The sequence below is a fragment of the Falco rusticolus genome, chromosome 2, assembly GCF_015220075.1.
Source record: "Falco rusticolus isolate bFalRus1 chromosome 2, bFalRus1.pri, whole genome shotgun sequence".
Lineage (NCBI taxonomy): Eukaryota > Metazoa > Chordata > Aves > Falconiformes > Falconidae > Falco > Falco rusticolus.
The window spans coordinates 646,499-671,066 of NC_051188.1; the positions used below are offsets into that span (position 1 = coordinate 646,499).

General features: G+C 43.4%; 1 protein-coding gene across 4 annotated transcripts in view; it reads right to left on the reverse strand.

Annotated features, from left to right (window-relative positions):
• The window catches only part of PGM2L1 (phosphoglucomutase 2 like 1), a 44,392-nt gene that overhangs the window by 19,236 nt on the left and 588 nt on the right, over window positions 1-24,568 (reverse strand). For 2 of the 4 annotated variants that reach the window (XM_037376209.1, XM_037376207.1), the window contains exons 3-4: window positions 8,732-8,899; window positions 1,023-1,129 (exon numbers count right to left, since the gene is read on the reverse strand). In XM_037376209.1, the coding sequence (XP_037232106.1) occupies window positions 1,023-1,129; window positions 8,732-8,899 (275 nt within the window). Of the gene's footprint in view, window positions 1-1,022; window positions 1,130-8,731; window positions 8,900-16,222; window positions 16,326-24,568 lie in introns of all 4 variants that reach the window. The other 2 variants (XM_037376211.1, XM_037376210.1) reach the window with 2 other exon arrangements.

The window sequence follows — 24,568 nt, forward strand, 5'->3', positions numbered from 1 at the left end:
TTTTTAAGCTGTGCATAATCCAGAAAATTTGGGTAATAGCCTTACACACACAGTGTAACAGATTAGTTTAAAATCCTTATGCCGGAGCCTGGTGGGTGAAGTTCTACACGTGTCTGAAGGCCATACAGGAAGCATGGAGAAGCAGACTTCAGGGGAATGGAGAAACAACCCTTAGGAGACACTAACTAGATCCTGTACTCTATTACATCAAGAGCTTTCACAATGCTAGAATATTAAATGTTGACAAAAATTTAAAAAAAAACAACCACCCACAACACACTACATTAGTTACAATTAACTAGAATAACTACATTAACTACAACAATTAGCTACTCATTAACCAAATAATTAGCTACTGGGTTGGTTTTTTTGTAAGACACATCATTCAGGGAATAAAACATATGTTGTAATGGCAAGGGATTCTGATTCCTAATAGAATTCAGAAAGCAGTCCTTTTACAGATGCTCTCTCCCCTTTCCTTGCAAAGAGCACAATTTGGCATCACTGGAAGTTTACATTTTAAGTATTCCAGGTAAAGCATTCCCCATGAGGAAATACACTGAGATCACAGACTAGCACAAGGGTACCAACACGCCAGGTTGCAGTAGGCTGCAGGTAGAATTCTCCCCCAAGCAAGCTTAAATCAGATGCATAACACAGAAGAACAACAGTGTTAACAATAGCGCATTAAGAGTTAGTGACTTCAACCTAGATGTTAGTATTCTGAATTTACCTTCACATTCAAATTTCTCTCCAGGCATATCAACTTCTTAATGTCTGCCTAATATTCTTGTGCATTTAGACTAAATTCTTTGGTGAAGTGACTAGCCTTACATTCCACATTTGCTGGCAAATGACATTATAAAGGCTTTAGTCCATGCCTCTCTTCATTACTATTTAAATGGACTATGGGAGGGGAAAGAGCATGTGCAGTTCATGACAAAAAAATACTCCGATAGAATGAAATGAATGTAAAGCCACAATTTAATTTCTAGTCTTGCAAATGTAATCAATACTCATACTTCTTACTGCTGCAGTTGCTGGTCACCTGACCTCGTGTGTCATATCCAACAACAAAGCCTCTCTGCTTAAAGTCTGAAAAACACCTCTCAAGATACTTGTAGATCCCCTGGAAGTAAAAGAAAAAAAGTAGGGAAGAATTAGCTCTAGTGCACCACACACAAACATTACAAGTTATCTCTGACATAGGATTTATAGTGTCAGTATGCAAAATACAGCTCAGCAAAAATATCAGTAATAATATTCACAAAAACAGCATATTTATTTTCCCCCCAGAAGCGTTCACAGAAGGAAAGCAAGCAGAGAATCCGTTGTGAGAAATAAAAGCAGTACAAAAATAAGTGACCACAGAGCATCAACAGAAAGCTCAAGGCAGCAAAATCCTCAAGCAGAGTACAGATTGAAAGCAAGTGTTTGCTGGTTTTATGTATTCAAACCAACTTCTTAAAGACCTAATAAAGAAAAATCCATTTTTTGGAAGTCCATCCACTCAGGCAATATAACGCTAGTGCTAGTCTTTGTCCTTGTGTTTGCAGTACGAGACAGACCCCTTTTCAGCACTGCTTCCAAAGCGTTAGTTCTAAGTTTGCATTAGAAGGATGCTTCACCCTCACCTGCTTTTTCAAACAAAGGTTTATTACTAGTGACCTACTCCAGGTGGGCACACCAAAGTCCTCTATTTATATACTACACAGATACAATAGCACAAATACAAGCAGTCTTCTATACATCAAGATGGAACACTTCCAGTGCCAAGGTACCAGAGAAGAGCCCCATGCAAGGAGAAGGGAAGCAGATGAAGGGAGTAGGTTTTAAACACACACTGGGATGAGGAGAAATATGTGCCAAAACATACACCAGAGAAAACCAAACAGCCTTGCAGTCAGCCACCCCTTCTTTTCAAAAGGGGAGGAGTTAGGTGCTCCAAATTAGTTCATTACATGGTGTTCCACCTTCACCTTCCCCGTGGCCTTCACATCCATTTATTTCCCAGTTAGAATCTCTCTGGAGAGCCACCACAGAAAGAACCCAGGACGGATCAGCAGTTTTAGACAAAAAGATGGAAGCACTACTGTTAACGAAGTTTCCAGAGTGTACAGTTCACTACAATCAGAAAGCAGCTCTCCTCAACACAAACACAGCACCATGAACTTACCATAGCCAAGGCTACCCTAAAAAGGCCACCTCTTATGAGGACACAAGTTTCCTCTTGATAGGAGGAGTGAGGGTGTTTTGTACCAGAATTAAACAGATTTCGCGCCCCCTCCCCTGCCCTGGTATTAAGTGCAATGCTTTGTAACATTCTCATCTGGGTCTGACTCACTATCACCACTAAGCGATCTCTCAACTGGAAAGCTAGCCTGACTCCTACCCATGAAATTCAGCTCAGTTCCGTTTTCTTAATGGTTCTTGCCCTTTCCATCAAAGAATGGGCTTCAGAGCATGAACAAGTGAATACTGGCATCTCTTTGGAGAACTATAGACACACTACCTCTGCAGCTGGAATAGAGGACTGCACACAGAGGAAAAATTTCAAAATAAGTAAGTCTTTCAATACGGACAGAACTGGAAGCTCTGCCATGGCTAGCATGACCGCCAGCTGAAGTCACCTGCACACTGAACTGAAACGTGTTGATACACAACACATTCGCAGCACCCTGACGACATATCAGGAACTTTCATTCACAGTTGTAATGAGACAAGAGATAGAGCCATGGAGAAAATGTGTTCAAGTTTGACTTGAACAGACTGGATATAAAGAGATTAACAGCAGGTTTCTTAGAACATTCTTATCAACAGATGCCTTATCTAGGCTAGTGGCACCTTGAGGTCAGAGCACACTGCAGAGTTTTGTCTAAACTAGTTCCCCAAACATCAACAACGGCACAAAAAAAGACAAGGTTATGGAAGAAGCAGGACCACGTTAGACAAACCAGCACTAGTTAGAAGCAGAAGGCTAAAAGGGGCATATAAGCTTTTTCAGAAGCAGCACTAATCAAGGTAAGTTCAGCTAGAACAACTGATACATTGCAAATCGCTCTTTACAAATGTGATTTACCTGTGATTTCTATTTCACACCTCCCCCCAGGCACTCTCCCCCAAGAGCAGAAGCATCCCTTGAACTTTCCGGCAACCATGGCATCTCTAGGATTCTGCACAAATTTCTTACCTCTCCCCTTACATCCCAATGGCAACCACCATAGCTGGGGTGGCTTTTTGGCTCTAATGCCCGCACCCTTCTACATCTCCCAGCTTTCCATTCCCTCATTCTTCAAACACAGAATAATTGATTGTTTTTGCTGCAAAGTAAGGGCCTACAGTGATCTTTTTAGCAGGATTTGGTCTTCTGTACTTTCTCCCCTGCACCTCACCCCAGCTATTTCTGCCTAGGCATTTTTGGCAGCTACTGGGTGCCACTACAATTTAAGTTACAGTCTCCTCAAGGGTGAGGCAAGGTTTTTCTTAGGACATCCTGTTAAACCAGTTTCACTGTTTGACAGGGATCAGAGTTTTCATATGAATAAAAATAGGAATGTCTTTACTTTCTGCCATGGTGAAGTTTTACTTAAAATTAAGACAACACAATATGCGGTATGAGAACATAATACCTTAAGCTTAGCCAAAGATCCCACAGCTGCAGTTTGCCCAGCCCTACTGGACTTGTATACTATCCAAATACCTTTAATAAAGTTGCAGGAAATAAAAATAAATTTAAAAAAAAGACAGCAAGAGGAAGTAAATGCAGAGTCTTTCCAATGTCTCAACCCTCTACTTGAGTTCACACCTGTTTTCTTCCAGGTGTCATTGTCCCTCTCTCAGAGGGCAGATATCCAACACCTCTTAGGATAAGCCCTTTCTTTAGTAAATTTCTCAATTTAAAGGACTTTTATTGCGTTTTTACAAGACTCATGTTTTGATAGGGCCCCCATCTCATTTCTCCCAGGATAGCTACTGCTTCTAAACTGTAGCTGAAGATATCCAATTCAACATCTTGCCGCTACATACTTCGTAATAACCTAGTAGCAAGTGTCAGCATATGGATCTAAAAAAAAACCTGTCTTTAGGTGAACTGAAGTATTTCTACCACTGCACAGTTCAAGTGATGTTTCTATAAAAAATTCACTGGCAGACCCAGTCTGCTTCTACAGCCATGTTTTAAATAACCCTCTTGCATGTCTGGTCCCTTATGATCAATTGCAAAAGAGAAGTGACGGGAAAGTGATGGTACCAAGGACGAGATGGAAAGATTTTTGGTTGGTGAAATCAAGAGAGATAGTAACAGCTTTATGAAGTCTAGTATTTAAATCTTTCAACTATTACAGAATCACAGAATGGTTTGGGTTGGAAAGGACCTTAAAGATCATCTTGTTCCACCCCCTGTTCAATGGCAGGGCCCCCTCCCCCCAGCCCAGGCTGCTCCCAGCCCCGTCCAGCCTGGCCTTGAGCCCTGCCAGGGATGGGGCACCCACAGCTGCTCTGGGCAGCCTGGGCCAGCGCCTCGCCGCCCTCACGGGGAAGGGTTTCTTCCTCATGTCCAACCTAAATCTCCCCTCTCTCAGCTTCAAGCCATTCCCCCCTGTCCCACCACTCCCTGCCCTTGCCCAAAGCCCCTCCCCAGCTTTCCTGTCGGCCCCTCCAGGCACTGGGAGCTGCTCTAAGGTCTCCCCGCAGCCTTCTCCTCCCCAGGCTGCACAGCCCCAGCTCTCCCAGCCTGTCCCCACAGCAGAGGGGCTCCAGCCCTCTGACCAGCTCCGTGGCCTCCGACAGGTCCGTGTCCTTCTGATGCTGAGGACCCCCGAGCTGGATGCAGCGCTGTGGGGGGGTCTCAGCAGAGGGGAGCAGAGGGGCAGAGCCCCCTCCCTCACCCTGCTGGCCACGCTGCTGGGGATGCAGCCCAGGATATGATTATCGAGCGTTGCTGATTTAACAATAGGAAACTCATAGCAATGATGCAAAGGTGACTGGTTTTGTCAGGTCATTGTAAAGGTCAGTGATGGGTCACTTACCCATTAACAAAAGCAATTGGTTCAGCAGGACAGAAGCAAAACTCAAGGAGGAAAACCTAAGCTTTATATGTAGGTTATGTGGCTGCAATCTTCAGAAGAGTCAAAAGCCGCTTCTGGATATTCTGTACCTTTCTGGATCTGACTTTCCATGACATCAACATAACCATTAAACAAGATTTATTTTAATTGAGGCAAACACTTTAAATTACACCAAGTCCACTTCTTTTGAATGGCCACTTACTCCTGTAGCAGGCAAAGGACAAATACAGAGAGACAGGGCTACCCATTTTCAGATTAGGTTCAGCAAATCCATTTATGTCATTAGCTTCTGACACCAGTACTCAAAGAGATTAAATCTCATCCAGTTTACTTCAGAAATTAGTTTTAGTCCACTTCCCAGAGATTGCTTTTTCTAACTTGATACATGGCTTTAATGAACAACTAAAAGAGAAGCTCTACAGAGAAGCTCTACAGAGAGAGCAAAATGAATACAACCCAGTTTGTTACTTTCAGAAACCAGTAGTACCCATGAAACTGAACTTGCAAACGCATTCCCTGCTGACCAAAACGAAACTTTCCACTGTCTGCCAAGAATGCGTATCAGTCGGCCAATCCAAGCTCAGTCACGCTTTCATGAGACTGGAAACACAAAGGCAGCATGCAACGTTCAGGCGCTCAGAGCATGAGCAACTCCAAATTCAACACACTGCACAAGCCAAAAAGTAAAGTGACTATCATTAACTTCCTCTGCATTATCAAAATGTGTACTCTGCTTCAAATAAAAGTGGACTTGTTTAAAGCAACTTCGCTACTCTTAACAATTCCATCACTGGCAACAAGCTACTGGTTTTTAAACTATTTTTTTTCCTTAATCTCTTCAGATCATTCCCACTGGATCGGTGGAGACCACCTGTACCACACCAGGAAGTTTTGTTCATACCATTACAGCATTTGTAGCACATAAGTATGGCAGACCCAGATCAGTAAGGCTACAATTAAAGGAAGCTTCATTTTTAAGATGCGTCCAATTTACAGGTTAGAAACGCAAGGAAAACTTTGTTAGAACCAAGATGATACTGAAGAGAAAAAATGGTCAGATATAAGGTTGGGTTTCAAACTCTACCAATAAGTTCCAACATGTCACTTCTCTTTTCAAAGCCTGTATAAACAGCTATTGGAATCTGGGTTCACTGAAAGAGTTTGGGCTCCCGTTGTACAGGTCAAACATTAGCAGTGTCAAAGAGCTTAACATGAGTCCCAGCTGTTCCAAGTTTTAGGCAACCACTTCACCCTGAGCCAACAGAAAACAAATCATTTTAGTCATGTCTACTGAGGGACTCCTACCAGAGCATTAACCTACAGAGAGACAACTATTTTAAAATGTTTAGGAGCACTGTTTTAAATGAGAGATTGTATCAACCTTTTGTATATCATGTAATAAAACATCTTTTATCATGCAGCTGAACCTTCATTTATAAAAAAAATACTTGACAAAGCAGACAAGATTCAGTAGGTTTGCCATAATGAAAATTTTGTTGGTGTTCCAAGTACAATGTTTACAAATAAATCAATTCATTGTGTTTTCAACAGTCAAGACTAAAGGTGGGAATGCATAAGATGTTAAGTATATTTAATATACACAATCCAAACCCATTTGTATTTTCTATGTTCACAAGGAAAGGAAATAAGGAACATCCATTTTTTGACTCATGCTATCCATTTTCAAGATGATTCAACATTTCTCTTTCCTTCCGTCGCACTACCTTCCTTGGGGCGAGAAAAAGCTGTATTTTGCAGATTAAGAATCCAACTGCTTTTTGCTTAATATTTACCATAATAAAGTATGTACAAGAGTGACTATCAAAGTCAGGAATGATAATTTAACAGGACTACAACTCTAGATAAATCAATGTTCAAATTTAGACTCTTCTTTCACATGCTTAAAGTCTGGATAGTATCAGATCAATTTCAAGCGTACTCCAAATTAGCTTCTTAAAAAGTTTAGTTGTGAAGAGTAATTATCTAATCTACTTGTTTTCAGGAAAAATTGATTGGGGAACACATCAGCTGGAAAACATCCCGGTACTGTGCAATAAGCAAGTTTAAGAACAAATCCACTATGAGCCGGCAATATAGAAAAGCAGCATGGATCACTTTTGATCAAAAATTAAATCAACATCAACTGTTCCTTCCAAAGGTATTTATTGAAGAGGTTGGGAAAGAAATGAGACAACTGGGGACCAAGTTCTTTGAGACAGAATACATCACCTGCCCTTCAACAAAACAGCACTTCAAAGAAAGGCAGAGATTATTAAGCCTTGTATTAATCAACAGGTTGATATATTCAGACAACACACATACAATTCATTAATATGGCTTGAAAGAGAAGCGGGGAGGGAAACAGAGAGGAGTCTGATCATTTTCCAGCCCTCTTCTGGCATGCAAGACCAAAATCAACAGAGGAAAAGCGATGGGTAAAAAATATTGAAGAAAAAAATTCAGAAAACTGTTTTTGGTTGTTAATCAACTTAAACAGCTAGCCAAGAGAATCTAAGATATGGTTCATGGAAGATGTGTCAGAAGTGAGGAGTCTCTGCCACCAGGTTTCCCCACCACAACACTGATAGCTCATGGATGACTCCACGGCAGCCTCTATCCAGCTCTTCAACCCCACATGCCACCTTTTGTATCCTTCTAAATCTACATCCAGCACCGCCACTGAGCTGAGCCTGATCTCCGGTAGAGGAGCTGGAAATTAGGACTAAAGCCTCCCTGGCCAAAACTTTACCCCACATGCACACCCATCTCATCAGATCCTTTCCAACAACACTAATGTACGACTAACGAAATGGCACGAGAGCTATGTCTAAATTCAGAGATCTCCCTGTTTGTATTTAAATCAAGATGTCTATCCCAAAATACTCCACTCCAAAATTCAAAGAACTAGCCCTCAAAGGCCAATATCCCTTTAAAATGTTTTCTGATCAAACGATTCTGTAATGATCTCTAACCCACATACACAAATATTAAATCATAGATAAACCATGTATCATCAACCTCTCTGACCTAGTATGTAACATAAGACTTGCAGTTTGAGTTTTAAGTTCATATCTCAAATCTTGACTTTTTTGCATCTCTACTTTAAAAAGTGTCAAGAGTTACAGACAGAGCTACAGCAACACCAGCACACTTAACCATAGTATTTTCTACATCTAATCCAGTTGTAGGTAACACAGTGTTACTAGAAGGATCCCCCAGGAGTTAAACTTTAAAATACAGATGTTCTTCACAGTCAGTCTACGTTTGCTTTTTCATCTTACTTCCTGTTCATTTTCTTAGTAAAACCTGATACAAAACTTAGAGTGGGTTTGCTTTTGGGGTTTTCTTGTTGGTTTTTTGCTTAGTTTTTGACAAATACTAAAAGTTCTTATGACAGCTAATGATTTCCAACTATAGAACAGTATAACAGATTTTAACTACTGGTCAAATTCCAGTGGAAGCGATTACACTCTACTTCTTAGGAAGCCCAGTTAAATATATTCAGGGTACTTTATTTTCTTTCAGCACGAAACATTACATGCTATCCTCTACTGTGGAACGTCTGCTGTGTTTCACCCTCAGCTTGTACTTCAGTGGTACACGACAGGACCCAAACAATTACTGTGAACTCATTCAGTCCTCTCCTATACAGCTACGCAGTTTACCTGTGTTGACTGGATCACTGTAAGGTCATTGATATAGCAAAAGCCGGCTCCCATCGCAGAGCGAAGCCCGGCGGTCCCGAAGGTCAGCCTGCAGCAGAGACGATCCCGTAACTCTTTATGCTTTCCATTCTGTAACAAGCTTTCAATTTGTTCTTTTGTTTTTTGGTTCTGCAAAAGAAGATTAAGGTCTTCATTTAGTTCTTGAGATCAGGATCTGAACTATATGCTCATTGTTTTTAAATAATTCCTAGTTCTGTGGTGCAACAAGTTCTTCCTATCCTATAAAATGCTCGTCTGCACAAACTAGCCGTCATTGTAACTCTCATTTCTATTGCAATCTCTTTTCTGTATCATCCTTATTCATAGAAGATTCAAGAGCTCTTGTTGCCATTGATATGCTCATGTGTTTGCCTAGTCGTTAATACAGGCTTCGCATAACCGGAAGGTGTAAGTGAGGACCACAGACTAAAACAGGCTTTTCCAAGACAGGTAGCATAAGTTAATTCTTGATCTGTGCTGCGGGAAGACAGACAAAATTCTTAACTTCAAAGCAGTATTTCCTTCCTCCTCATCCGCAGGAAAGCTCTGTAAACAGACACAGCGAAATAAAGCTGACACTGTAAAACCAAAAATATAGCTTGTCTTTTGAAATTACTTTAATCCTTAGCAAGGCGGTTACAAAAGAGTCAAAGCCCCTATTTATCACAAACTGTCAAATAACGATGGGTATTTCTTTCTGAGAAAACCAGCCTATTTTGATACTTTCCCTGCTCAATACATGCATTGGGTATAAAAGGGTTGGGGGAACAAAAGGAAAAAAAGAAAGTGCTACTCCTGAGGGCAAGTATTACATGCATCATTGTAACAGCCACTTTCACTGCTCTCCATTTTGAAGGGTCTCAAGAATTTTTTCAGAAAAAGCCAGAAAACTATAACCAAACTTCTCCAATTACTTAAAAGTTCAGAAAGAATTTGACATACAGCACATGATATAGCCACTAGACAAAGAACTCCAAAGTCACCAGATTTACCTTTCTGAAGGAGAAAAAAACCCCAGAATTCAAATTCTGACAGTGTTGTGGTTCATACAGAAGAGTCAGAGGCATTCTCCTTTTCTGGCAGCATCATTAGCCAATTGTTACACTATTTCACCTTTACCATCTATAACCCATGACTAAAGTGAATAGCCACCTGACAAGGAAACAGTTTGGCTAAATAGAACAGTAAGAAGTAATTCTTCTGATCCAAAACCCACACCACGTTAAAGTCTTACTGCATTTATGAAAGAACGTGTTTGTCACTTCCACATATAGAAATACATTTACTCTCATTCATAGTTCAGCTAAGGGAGCGATTATACACATCTCTGAAAGGCTTAATTTGAGTATTTACCTTGAAGTGGGAAATGCTAAATCCTATGAGCATTTTGAAGTCAATTCTATGCAGCACAGTCTGTTATGTAGCAGGGTGGATAAGAGGTCGATTATTAAAATCTCCCACTGTTCATTCGTTGTTTTCCTAAACTTGCACCACTTTCAAAGGTACGAACTACCAAGTGTACAAAATGCCCATACACATATACTATTTGTTCCTCATAGTTATCCAACTAATATTGAGGCTAGGAAACAATGGGACAAAATAGGGAAACTTTAATATTAATTACCTATGACGATTAGAATTAAGACAGTCACAGTAATACAACCACACTATCCTGGATGTGCTTAGGGAGAGCTGGGGGGCAGCAAGAGAAGGCGAGTCCAGTTTCACAAAGAAAAACAATGGTAGAATATCAGCATGTGTCCTTTTACAACATGTGCTAACAGGAGGCGACTCATCCATAGGATGTTGTTTTGAGAGAAGTGGATGAGGAAGGACCTTTATTTTGTAACAGAGGGCTCTCTAAATTCATTTGGTCATTAAAGACACTCAGCCTGTCTACTGACAGCCAGTTTGGACAAGACACCTCCTGGATCCTACAAACACAGCACAGCCCAGCCAGGCTAACTGACAACGCAGGCAGCGTAGAAGGCAATCAACACACAGCTGGGAAAAGCCACGACTCCAGCTTTACATGAAACAGCTCAGGCTGTACAAGTGCTTCTCTAAAAGAGTGTTGATTTAGGTAGGGTCCCAAGGAAGCGTTAAAAAAGGCAAATGGAATCTGAAAGGCAAGGGTGAAGCACTCCTGACATTTAAAATAGAGGTCAGCCAGCTTCAGCTCCCACACTGCCTGCCACAAGGCAGCCTCTGCAGCACTGGGAGACACGCTCTGCACAGAGCGATGTTCTTCAGGAGGACTTGAAAAAATCTGGTAGAAGCACAACGACAAGAGCTTCACCCTTTCTTTAGGGCAAAATACTCAATAAAACTTGTTGACAAATCTGAAACTACTTCCACAGCTTGATAACAGGCCTTGAACATTAGCAGTATGAGACATGTGAATTTTAAGTTTTAATTTCTTTGTACCTTAAAATAAAAAGGCAAGCCATTATTGTTCAGGTTCTCAGATGTCTCTGCAACCAAAACAAGCCATTACTCACACCACAGATTAAAAAAAGCTTAAAAATAAAACAAAAACAATGGGGCACAACAAATATTAAATCCCAGAAGAGAAAGCTTCTCTTTTAGCTGTTTGTAGGCAGTCAACCAGAAAACAAATGACTAAACTGAAAAAGAATTGAGGCAAGACTACATGAAAACCTAATTTCACACTACCATAATTCAATATGCAGTTTTGCTTTAAAATAGCGTTATTAAATTATACAGCGGCTTTAATAGCTTTTTAGGATATGCTGTATTGCTTGCCCGCAAAAATAAGAGTAATGTGTAGTACATTACATAGTTTATGGTCTGGAGTTTTGCAAAACTAAAGTAAGACTTTCCTGAAGCAATAGTGCAAACATTTATTTTACAAATAGTTTAATATTTTTTTTGATTAAGCTACCTTATTTATTTCCTAGCAAACAAAAATGACTCAGCCAAAATAGCACTGTAATAACATTTTAATTTGCTCAGGTTGCACTCAGCTAGCTAAAATTTCCCACAATCAGAAAAGAAGAAAGGAGAAAAAAAAGTTACAAGCTAAAGAAGAAAATCTCAAAGCTTTCCACTGATGGACTGAAACTCCTGGGGCAACAGAAAGAAGTTTTACAAGGTCTGGTATTAAATCAGAGGTGGTGATGATCTGCCTCATGCTCTGGGTTACACATTCAATAGCATTAGAAGACTGATCTCCAGAGATCTGTTATCACAATCCTTACTGCTTTTCATTTTTTCTTCAACTTGCAGCTTCAAAGCCTAAGGACCAGGTGAGCTTCCTGCAACATGCTGCATAGGTACGAACGCCGCTTTACCATACTAAACTGAGAATTGCAAAAAGCACTGCAGTCAGGTGGGGCTAAAAGATCACGCCAGTTTCCACTGCTGACATCTAAACCTATTGTAAATTCTGAAAAAACAGGGGGTTTTGCTGTTTGCTTTACAGTTATAAAATGAAAGCAACACATCTGAAGGTTTCACAGTAGCTTTTATGAAGGTTCATTTTTCAAAGTGGAATAGTTGTAATGTTAAAACACACAACACACTAACATTGGAGACTGAGGTTATGAAGAGGAGAGTCTACTATGTCTTTAGGCAAAGCATATTTTCTGAAGTCATTAGTATCACTGCACAGTCACTCTCTCTCTCAACATTAACTTTCCTGCCACGTGAAGCACAATGCACTAGGAGGGTGTATTAGACTAGTCAAGCTATGCAGCACCCCAACTTATTTCTAAATTCCATGGAAATATCATCAATCCCACCTATGAATGCAAGCAATTATGTGATGTTGAGGAGAGAGGCTTGAAGTAGTTCATTCATGCATTCAAAAATAACTCTAAGAGATCACTGCATAGAAAAGGATTTCTCAAGCTTCTGAAGCCAAGCAGGGCAGCAGCATGGTATTAGCACCAAACTCAATTAACTTAAACACAAACTCAGAACTGAAGAGCCCACTCTTAACTGTCACCTGGGTTAGTAAGTCAGTAAGCTCCGTTAATCACAACACGGAAGCCTAGTACAAGTGAAAGACAAGTTCCTTCGAGATTATCAACTACAGTATTTGGACATTATTTTTAATCCCCTTTAAAACAACAACAAAAAAGAAAACCACCCAAACTAAATAACACAAAACTGTCTGAAGCTTCCTAGTAAACAAACTCGGCTGTTTTATTTGAAAATAGTCATTCCTCAATAAAAGCAGTGCTCTATGATATCCTTGCATCCCCAATAGCTCTTACAAAGCAATTCAAATTATTCCCATGGATTTAGCAATTTGAAGAACCCACAGAATTTAGTGCTTCATCTAAAGTCAAGAAGTACGTGGACATCAGTGATATGAAAGTAGCATTTATTTCAATATCCACCAAATGCCTAATCTCTGCACTGCTGGCCAACAAGACTTTCTGGAAGAACAACTAAAGCACTCATGGACACGAGAGCAGCCGAGGGAACACAGGTCGGGGTAGGGACCCCAGCTGCTGTGCCAGCAGGCATGCCATCACTATTGGAGGCACAGAGCCAGGGAGACCAGGGCAGAGGCGCTGTGGTGAGCTTGCTGCCTACAGCCTCAACCCATCAACACTACTTGTTGTCTTCCCTAGCGTCACCCAGCCACTCCAGAAGCACTGGTGACTCATCTGGCAGGGATACCCCAAGAGGCTCGGGGACTGACTGCCAGGTACTGGTTTCTCCTTCGCTGCCCCGTGAAGCTGAGCGGGTAATATAGAATCACAGAATGGTTTGGGTTGGAAGGGAGCTTAAAGACCATCTAAGTCCAGCCCCCACCCTCAGGGGCAGGGCCCCCTCCCCCCAGCCCAGGCTGCTCCCAGCCCCGTCCAGCCTGGCCTTGAGCCCTGCCAGGGATGGGGCACCCACAGCTGCTCTGGGCAGTCTGGGCCAGCACCTCGCCATCCTCACAGCAAAGAATTTCTTCTTAATATTAATCTAAAATACCCCAGTAGCTAGGCTGCAGGTGCTATCCCACACCAGCAAGTGATTACAAAAGGGGGGAAAAAAAGAGGCTGAGCCTGCCTCAGTTCCATGGCTTCAGCAGGGTCTGCCTACAGCAATAGGGACACATGTGCAGGCCTGAGCCCAGCACCTGGCACTGTCTGGCAGAAGCAGCACTGACTGCCCAAAGAAGGGAGAGACACACCCTTCAAAGCCTCCGAGCCCCACTCTGCTACTGGTTTTCAGAGGACTTCTTACTGGTGGCAAAAGCATCTGGCAGACTGCAGGGTCCTTCAGGCCCACAGGGACCAACCTCCCACAGGCAGAGAGCAGAGCAGAGGACAGCACTGGGGAGAGTGGCAAGACACACACAGCCCCACATCCTACAGGGATGGTGAGACCCCTGCCACCAGCCAAACAGCTTTCCACAGGTCCAACAGGCAGCCACACACACATATATAGGTCAGGAAGCCAAACAAGGCAGCAATTAGGAGGCAACAGACGCTGTTCTTCCTGCTCCAGCTGGGGAAGAGGTCCTGGCCACAACCAGCAGCATGCAAGGAGGTGGTAGATAAGGTGACAGCAGCCAGAGGGGGCTGGAAGGAGAAGCTTGTGCTACCTGAATATACACTGTTGGGGCAAGAAAAGGGACAGGGAAGGCAAGAGGTGCCTTTGGCTAGTGACTGGGCTTTCCAACTGTGGAGAGAATAAGCAAGAAAACACCCACCAGTTCCCTCAGTCTCACCTCACAGGGCGAGTGCCCCATCCCCCAAGAAGCCCCTCTGCTGAACTTGCACCAGTTTGTCAATACCTATCTTATACTGGGAGGCCCACAAGCAGACATGCTATCTGGATGCAGGCTAACTAGCACTGAGCAAAAAGAGAACACTCTTTCCCTGCAATGGCCCAGGATGCTGCTGACCTCTTCTGCTGTCAGAGGCAGCTGCTGGCTCCTGGTCAACATGCTGTCCGCAGAGCCTCCTAGGGCCTTCTCGGCAGCGCCCAGCCCCAGCCTGCATCATCACAGGGTATAGAGGATGGAGACAGTGGGTTTGACATTGATAATGTGCAGCTGTGGTCCTGCAGCAAAGATGTAAATAACTTTGAAGGAGTACGAGAAAAAACCCGGATGAGACAGAAACAAGGGGGAATGTGACCTTGCCTCCAGAAGGTAAGGGAACAGTGGGAACAGCAGAGTCACCTATAGTGAACAGCGGCTGGGCACATGGACAGTAAGAGTTTCACCAATAATAAAGCTTTTAGCAGCACATGTACAGAGTATAAACTTATAAAAGCTGTAACTAACTAACAATAAAGGTCTTTGCTTCACCATCCTTGCGAAGCCCGTGCCTCGTACACCACTACAGGGGGTTCCTTTTTCTCAATTGCAGCCTGTCCTCACTGACTATAACTTGATGTCCCTGATGCTCCACTCCCACAGCCTGTCTACTTCCCCCTGAATAGCAGCTCTGCCCTTAACTGTCTATTTCCCAATCCAGCAGCACCTACAAATACAATGCAAGTGCCTTCAGAGACATTAATCTACCATTTTAAGATGTAAATTTGTGAAGCATTCTTAATTTTTAAATAGCTTTGATGCCTGCCATTTGATACATGGGAAATAAAGAGCAGCCAGAGGTCAGGCAACGTTTTCCTATCCCATTTCAAGTAGACTCTACCACGTATATTCAGGGAGTCCTCTCATTCTCACAGAGTGTGGGGTTTTGCATTACTAACAAGCTAGGAGGAGGGAGAATCTGACTATCAGAACCTGCCCTTCAGTACTTCAGATTCACTGTCAAAGAAAAGGAAACAAGAAACATTTAGGACAGAGACAAGCTGCTGCAGGGGTAACAGTCTAAATGTAGTTCTGCAGTTACACCAGCACCAGAAAAAAAAAAGTAGTTCTGCATTATTTTTTCCTATAAAATTATTACACTAACATATATATGCTACCTCTAGAAAGCTAGTGCTACTTCCTCAAAACTTTTTTTTTTTGCAAATTACCTTATTTTTTCTGACTTTAGTTTTCAGTCAGGAACTTCACGTAACCTGTATTAGTGGTACTGTAGAGTTAAATTTTAAAGTGGTTATAATGGCTTTTAAGAAGAGGGAAGGCGATGAGCCTGCTGGGGACACAAGGTATACTTTAAACAAGTACTTAAAGTAAACTTAAAGTTTACTGCCAGAATCAGACGTAAGGCATAACTATGGGGTCATATCCTGCAGTAGTTGAGACTCTGCAACATCAGCATGTTTAAGAAAGGCTTGAGGTTTTATTAAAAAAAATACATTCTCTGCTGAATTCAGTGTTAAGCTTCTTCATCTTCAGTTTTCCACATACTGCACAGTTGTGTGCTGAGACAGAATTACACATTTTTTGTAGCTCACCAGGATACATAACCTGAAAGAACTGGAGAATTAAAGGACAAGGTCATTAGCGGAGTATTTCTTACTGGTTCTTTTGCGCCCAATCATGTTAATAATGTTTATACTTACTGCCAGAGTTAGGTTTCAAAGCTAATATCCTGTCAAAATAAGTAGCAGTTTACAACTTCCACAGCCATCATTTTTTGCTTTGCAGATACTCTGCATATGCAGCCTGGAAGAAGGGGGAAAGGAAAAAAGTCTCAAATTTGGTTAGAATGAGCAAACTTGACAGCCACAAATTATGTGCATCAAGCTTTGCCAGCCAGCCTTTAGTTTTTAAGCAGCAATTGTTTTAAGCTTTCTTTCAAATAAAAATCAGGGTCAGCCCCTAAGATCCAAACACACCGGAGTACCCATCTACAGGAATGAAGATAAACAGAGCATTGCCTTTGGTATAGCTAATCACCTTACATACACAACTTAAGACCAGCAGTGGCACTTGCATCAAGCTCTCATTTACAATTGCTCTTAGAAATTGTAGGTTCTCGTTTTCTCTTGTTAAGCAAGAAGTGTTGGGTTTCTAGTCAGCAATCCCACCAACATTTTTATGTTAAAACCAGTTGGGTAACTGTAGGCAAGCAGTTACTCAGACTAGTTACTGCAGTAGGAAAGGGAAAGGTGATGGTTGAGCCAATCGCAGCCTCAATGCGTGGCTGTAGGTTCTGTACTTGAGAGGTAGAAGGCTCCCTACGTAATATCCCCTACCGCTGCCAATGTGTACACTGTGAGTTTGTCTTGTTCTGTTTTGTTCCCAAATCCTGGTCCCTCAGAGAGCCACAACACCTCTGTAACAGTTGACTACTTCTGGCAGGGAGCCCTTAAGAGTGGAGGAAGCCAGGTTGAAAGAACATTTTAGGTATAGTGTACACCCATTCTGCCCGTCTGGAGCAAACAGTGGAATAGTTTTGCTCCACACACAAACAGTCCTCCAGTACTGTCTCCAAAGTCCCTATACCTCCCCATACATTATACAACCCATGTACACAGACTCAAGTCTTCAAGCCACCAAAATCCCCACCTCACCAGCACTCTGAACTAACAAAAGCAATGAGCACCCGAGGCAGGGAGTTTGCGCATGCCACACTCTGCCAAGCACCACGCAGCATAGCAGTACCCATCCACCCTGGAGGGTGGAAGGCCACAAACAGCGTGACTATAACCACACCATATCGCAAAAAGCATGTGCAGACCGCACTGCTGACATGCTGCTTCCCTCCAAGGGGGAGGGGGGGGACGGACGACACAGGCACATCATGCCGGCTTTTCAGGAATGCCAAAACCTGGAAATCTGTATCTGCGAGGGAGTGTTGTAAAAAGCTCCGAACTAGCAATTCTCTAGAGACTCTGTCACATTTCTGAGAAACAGGCAACACAAGACCAAACGCTAATGGCAAGAGGAGCAGCAAAACAGCTCAAAGTCCTTTAATTTAATTCCGTGGCTCAGCATTCAAAACAGGAAGTAGTGATGGGCAAAGCAGGTCACATCACTGTGTTGTTCTGCAGCCCAAGGCAGTTCACAGCACACAGATCTCACTTGGTTCTCTCTTCTCTTCCTGAGGGTCACAGCAAGATTGCATCCAGTAAACAAGAGAACATCTTTCTGTTGTCATTCATTTCACTACTACTATTTTTGTGGAAGTTTTTGTACAGTTTATATAAACAAATTAAAGCAGAATTTTGTTTTGTGAAACAGGACCTCCAGAGGGCATCTTTTCCTGCTTGATCAGGAGGGTTGGGACACTGAAGGCCAGTTGCCCAGGACCCTGTCCAGACAGCTACTAAGTATCTCCAAGGATGGAGACTCCATCACCTCCTAGGCAACCTGTGCCAATGGTCAGTCACCCACACAGTAAAAAAAGCATTTCCTAGTATTTAGAGCGACACTCCTAAGTTTCATTTTATGCCCACTGCTTCTGGTCCCATCAGTTAGAGAGGACACAATACTTTTTGCGGTGAGCCAAGGAGACAGAAGTTAATTAACTGTATTTTGTTCCAGTGTCTAACTGAAGCACGTAGCACAGGACAGTCCCTGGCAAAATCCCTGGCTCGTATCAGCCAAAGAAAGAAATGTGAACTGCAGGACTCACAGAGATGTCTCAGTGCCATCAGCAGCTCACGGATGCAGGGTCTGGCATGGACATGTCTAACCTCAAACGTGTGAAATATCACCTCCAGTCAACTTCACAAGCATTTTTCTTTCAGAATTTAGCCTTCAAAGCTACAAATCTCAGCAGCATAAGTCTTCAAAACTGGGAAGTAGATAGGATCTGCTGCTTTAAATTCTATTTTAACCTTTGCTGAGCTGCTGCTCTTTAAATTACTGCTATAGCTGCTTAAGTTTCCCTCCCCAGCACAATCAGTTGCTATTATTATTTTACCAATATTTGTTTCTTCCTGCTTCAATGGTCCCTGTCACAGTGATGTGCCAGCCCTGGTGATGTCACAGCCATGTCAGAGCAGGCAGAACATCAGTAGTGGCCCATGTCACAGGGGAGTTGGTGACACAGCCAGCCCCAGATGGGCACACCAAGGGCTGTGCCAGGCAGGGAGGGCAGGGCAGCTGTTTGTCCTTTGTTGTTTCTCCTGTGCATCACAGCCAGACACCCAGAGAGCGGTTAGGATGAGACCACAGCATGCTCCTGTCCTTTGGCTCCAGAGAGAAGTATCCTTCCTGTATCCCATCACAGTCATGCAGGGAGCTGGAGGCTCCTTACAGCCATGGGCAAAGAGAGCTTTCTATCCTTTCACCCTGGAGAGCTGTGGACTGGGCCACAGACGAGCTCCTGTCACCAATACTAGGAATGCAGTGGCCAGAACACTGGTAGCAGCCCGTGTCACCAGGGGGTAGGTGGCATGGTTGGCCTAGGACAGGTGTTTCCTGGCAATCAGGGAGACACGGGATGGATAGCCTTGGCAGGAGGCTGGGAGTACCCCAGGCAGGGAGGTCTGAGGAGATGGGAGGCGACTCCTTTGGTTGTTGATTCTCCCCTCTTTGGCAGCTGCAGCCCCATATACAGACATAACCACACCAGAGCTTCCGCTACTCAGCTAGAGTGCTGTGCCTTTCTACAAGGACACTGACCTAAGGATAGGGAAACACACACAGCCCCAGCCTGTACTGTATCATGGACCTACAGACAGCTGGAAGTTCCCTGCAGCTGAGGACAGAGGGATCCCTGCACCAGCCATGACCTCCAATCTCCACCCACCCACCATCTCCAAATGTCATGGCCCCACAGGCAGCTGGAAGCACACCACAGCCACAGATTAAGGGATCTCCACACCCCATTATGGTCCTATAAGCAGCTGGAAGCCCATCACAGTCTGGGACAAAGGGAACGCCACAGCACCAACCATCTCCATGCTCCATGATGGACCTACATGCAGCTGGAAGCCCCCCACAGCTAAGGGCAAGAGGATTTCTGCACCAACTCCCATCTCCACACTCCATTAATGGTCTTACAGGCAGCTGGAAACTCACCACAGTCATGGACAAAGGCAGCACCACACCACCAACCATCTCTCTATCCTACCACCCACCACCTCGTAGCTAGAAGCTCCTCACAGCCACGGGCAAAGAAATCTCCACACCACCTACCAACTCCATACCTCATCACTGTCCTACAGGTAACTAGAAGCTCCACACAGCCACAAAAGTAACCTCTCCACATACCCTCCATCATCTCCATACCAGCAGCTAGAGAAACCATGCAGCCATGAACAAAACACCACCCACCTTAAGTACATAAAGTTCCTCAAAATAAAGTTCCTGATTCATAAACCCATTATCTGGTTCTTCCAGTTTGTGCTGTCTTCTTCAGTAACTTTTTTGGGTTGGTTGTTGCTTTCTTATATTTATGCATCTTTAAATATGTGTGTGTATATACAAGTATGCGATACGCACACACACATCAAGTGTACCTCTGAATAGATCCGAGTGTCACACAGAGGGGCCCGGGTGGGTGGGAGGCACCAGGGCTCGGTGCTGCAGGGCTCCCCAGGAGCCACCTGCACAGGCCAGCAGACAAGCCATCTCTTTTATACTGCCCAATACAAAAGAAGAAACAAAAAGCCTTATGTAATTGCTTCCTTTTTTGTTTTTTAAATCATTCCTGCATGTGTTTTTAAATGAACTGGATTGAAACTTGTTGTAGTAATGCTTTATAGCTCACTGCTGCTGAAGGAGGCAGTTCTCACCTTCACAGACTGCTCCCACTAATGTGCTGGCCCCTTTCTTGGGTCAGGAAAGACATTTCTGCAGCTGCATCAAGTGTAATCAGTAACAAACCCACCCTGGTTCTCCCTGAACAACTGCAGGAATGATGTGCCAGCTCAGGCAGGTAGCAAGGGGGAAGTACAGCAAGAAGGAAGAGTGAGGCTCCCTTCTTCCTCCAATTCTCTCATATGATGCAGAATAAAACCCACTTGCTACTCAGAACATTTTAAATGCATTAGACGACTGAAATGTGTAAGCCAGCAGTTAAAAATACCACAGAAAATCCTGCAACACCCAGAATACTTACATTTATGAACTCAGAGGTACCTAACACAGCAAAGTTCCCAACTGTACAAATTAAGTCTTAATGCTGAAGTCTGATTTCTGATATCTGAAAATTAAGTGCGTTTAAACACAGAACAGCCATCCTCTTTCCCACCTCCATGATGACAACACAGAGCACAGTACAGCTTATTTATCAATAGACAGTAATCCCACAAAGCGTAAGTTTCAAGACTACCCTGATGGATGTCACTTAGCCTCTTGTCTTAGAACAGGCACAAAAGCACTGCACTTGCCTTGTTTCAGGGCTTCTCCTGTTTCACAAAGTTGTTTATGCACTCTGAGTGGTATTGGTTGTACCAAAACAGGGTTTGCAACCCAGTCTACCCAGAATCAACTATTTAAATAACTCAGGTTTATGTTCCCCATTTTAATGCTAGAGCTTGCAACACATACATGTAATTTCAAAGAATTTATCTTCTCACTTGTGGCCAATTCCTAGACTTTCTTTCCCCATTTTTAGTCTTAAAAATTCACTTAAAAGTCTTAATAAGAAAGAATATTGCAAGTTGAATAACAGGAACAGATTATTAGTCTCTAAATACCAAGTCCATTTCCACTTGAAACACATCTTAGATGTCACAAAAATTAGAAGAACACTGATGGGCACTCCAAAAAAGCCCTAATACCCTAGGTTATGTATTAGGAAAAATTTCTTCGCTGAAAGGGTAGTCAAGCACTGGAACAGGCCGCCCAGGGACATGGCAGAGTCACCACCCCTGAAGGAGTTCAGAAGACATGTAGATGTGGTGCTTAGGACCATGGGTTAGTGGTGGCCTTGGCAGTGCTGGGCTAACAGTTGGACTCCATGATCTTAATGGTCTTTTCCAACCTAAATGGTTCTATAACCAATGAAGCCACCTTGATAGCAAGCAGGAAGCTATCCATGCTACATTTTTGCACTGACATCAAGTTCATGAATTAGCAAAATAAAATGAGAGTACGGTGAAACACGCTTGCACAAACAGCGCCTGGAGAACTAATTCGAGTTTTTCCCCTCGTGACTTTCTGACAGTGCCTTTGTAATAACCACAAAACATCCCTTCTCCCAGGTGCACTCCACCACAGCTGCCACAGCCAGGCACAGTCTGGGTACAAATGCTCCTCCCTATCTTTATTGAATATATGCAAAACTATACTGCACTGAGCAGGCCTGGGGAATGGGAGTCTTGGCAGCGATCCTACAGGGCTAATTAATAAACCAGCAGCCAACAGCTTGAGCTTAGGCTTGATTTTTACAGAGCAAGGACATACTGAGGGAAAACAAGAGGGCACCTGTTATTTACTCAGTTTCAGGCAAAGATATGACTCTTAGTTTGGGACCATGTTTTTCATTAAGTAGGTCAGGATCTTAACCATACTGTTCTCTCCCACCAGCTGCTCAACCAGTATCTGACCCTCAGACTTGCACTGAAACCCCCTCTGCTGCAACAAACAACAAATGCTCAGCTGCTGTACTGAGCGCACCTCATTTTTGTGCCACTCTGCACATAGCATATTCCTGCCACTCTATAAAGCCACCTAAGACAAGCACATAAAATCATTACTACAACCAAGGTCAAAAACTCTAACATTTGCTCCAAAGAGAAAGTTTTCTTGGAGACAACTGCTCTGACGCAACTTTCTACACAAGCCAGACTCCTTCAGGAGACTCAAGGCAGATGTGGAAGTACAATGAGCAAGTCAGAGTGGATGAAGAGGAACTAAAGGGAGAAAGTGTAGGACAACGACAAACTGTTCACACAGTTTACCAGTCAGGACCAAACAAAAGGTGGGTGGGTGCCTTATGCCTCCAAGGCTGTGTCAAAACACACAGCAATTAAGGAAAATGGGAAAGGAGGGAGACTTAGTTAGCCAGCTTCCCTTAAGCCAGCTGCTAGAAGCATTAATGAAGATGAATACTGGTGAGAAAGGAAAAAAAGAACAACCATCATATGGTCAGGTTTCTTCCACCCACCCACACCCCAGCCCATAATCAGTTACAGTTTTAGAAGAGGTTAGCACACGTACCCAAATTGAAAAGGATGAAGAGCACAACTCTAAGAATTAATTACAGCAAGTAATTTTCAATTAAGTTAGAGGCCGAAAGCTCCCCACAGCTAAATACAGCTGTGAATGTAGTACATAGATTTTATCTTGATCAGAGGCAGCAGAAGTCCCTACAGCTCAGGAAGCTGGAGCAGGGGGAGCAGGGAGACCAACAGCTCCTTGTCAAGTTGTTTGATAAGGAACAAACCTACAGAATTCTCATTTCCTAGGTTTGTGGTGAAACATGAGGTCATTGGACAAATAATCCCTCCTCACACCATGCTTGATGGTTTCTCCTCGCCTTCCCGTCCCACAACACCTTCACCTCTTTTGCTTTCATCCTCTACAGAACGACCACCCATGTCCCCGGCCAAGCAGCCCCCACTCCTGCTCAAGCGCCCAGTCCTCCTTCAGGTGATTTCAAGTTCTCAAAATTCACAGGAACCCTTTGAAATCTCTCCAAGTAATAAGTTCAAGCAGCCTTGTAGGAAAGGTTATGATTATCACCTGGGGAAGCAAGGGTAAACAGGTACAGTCAAAACAGACTCTTCAGTTTGTATTTTATTTGTTAATTGGGGCCCCAGAAGGAGCTACAGAAACAGTAATATTCACTGGTTTTATTATTAAATTGCTGGGTTTAATAGATTTTTTCCCCAGTAACCTTAATGTTAAAAGGTGTAGTGTTCTCCTACTTCATAAATTTTTAAGATAAACATATATTAATCTGTTTAAAAAAACAAACCACAACACCTTTCAATACAGTAACCAGAAGTTATATATAAAAAAAATTACTAGAGTTCAATCTGGGTTATCAAGTGTGTTACCAGGAATGCTATTTCCCTCTTCCACTCCCTCCCTCCCCCATGCCACTATTCCCAGAAATTTTCGCAACATATTTTCACAAGAGCAGCTCTAAGTGAAGAATGCGCAGATGGCAAGTGTTAATGCCTGCAAAAATGAAAGAAGAGAGCATGTTTCCAAGTAGCAGAAGGGCTGTCACATAGAGTTTAATCTAAGCCCTCCTGCTTTGATCCTGACAGGACAAAACTAAAGAGGAAACAGTATAAACACACTGACAATCACTCTCATTAAAGGCAAAAAAAGGGGGGTGGGGTCGGGGAAGAAGCCACAGACAGAAAGCTAAACCACTGATGCACTGGTAATTTACCCTTCCCCATCTCCAGGATAATGTTTTAAAGCACAGGCCATGCTGTTTGGTCAAAACAGCTGGGGGAAATAAAAAAAGAAAAAGTAATCCTTCCAACAACCTAAGCAAAATAACCTCCAGTGCCATATTAATATTATGGCCCCAAATTATCTTTGGATGATTTAATCAGAACTAACCAAGCCTGCAGTCCTCCTGACACCCTGTTGGAGCTACAAAGGGGCGGAGTACGCCCGAACTTAAGATCCCTGGAGCCTGCTTCTTCCCTAGGGAAGCTGTTAAATTCAGGAAGCCAAGGGAAACAACATCAAGCCATCCGAGTTCTAACCGCGTTTTAAGCCGTTAACCAATCCTCCCCTACATCTGGTTTCACAAGAGACACGTCTGTGCCTCCCCGAAGCAGCAGCAGCACCACGAAGCAGGTGCCATAAGCCCTGTGTGAGATGACATCATGGCATCCCTCCACCCGGCACAGCCCCGGGGGCCGCACGCCTCGTCCCCCCGGGCCGGGAGGCTGTCACCGGGGAGACTGTCACCGCGGGCCGGCCAGACCCGCACAGCGGCTGCTCCAAGGCCACCTGCCACCCCCGACCCCGTGGGAAAGGCCCCTGCCGAGGGGACGTGGAGGGACAAGGGGCCAACTGCCACCCTCCGCACCGGGCAG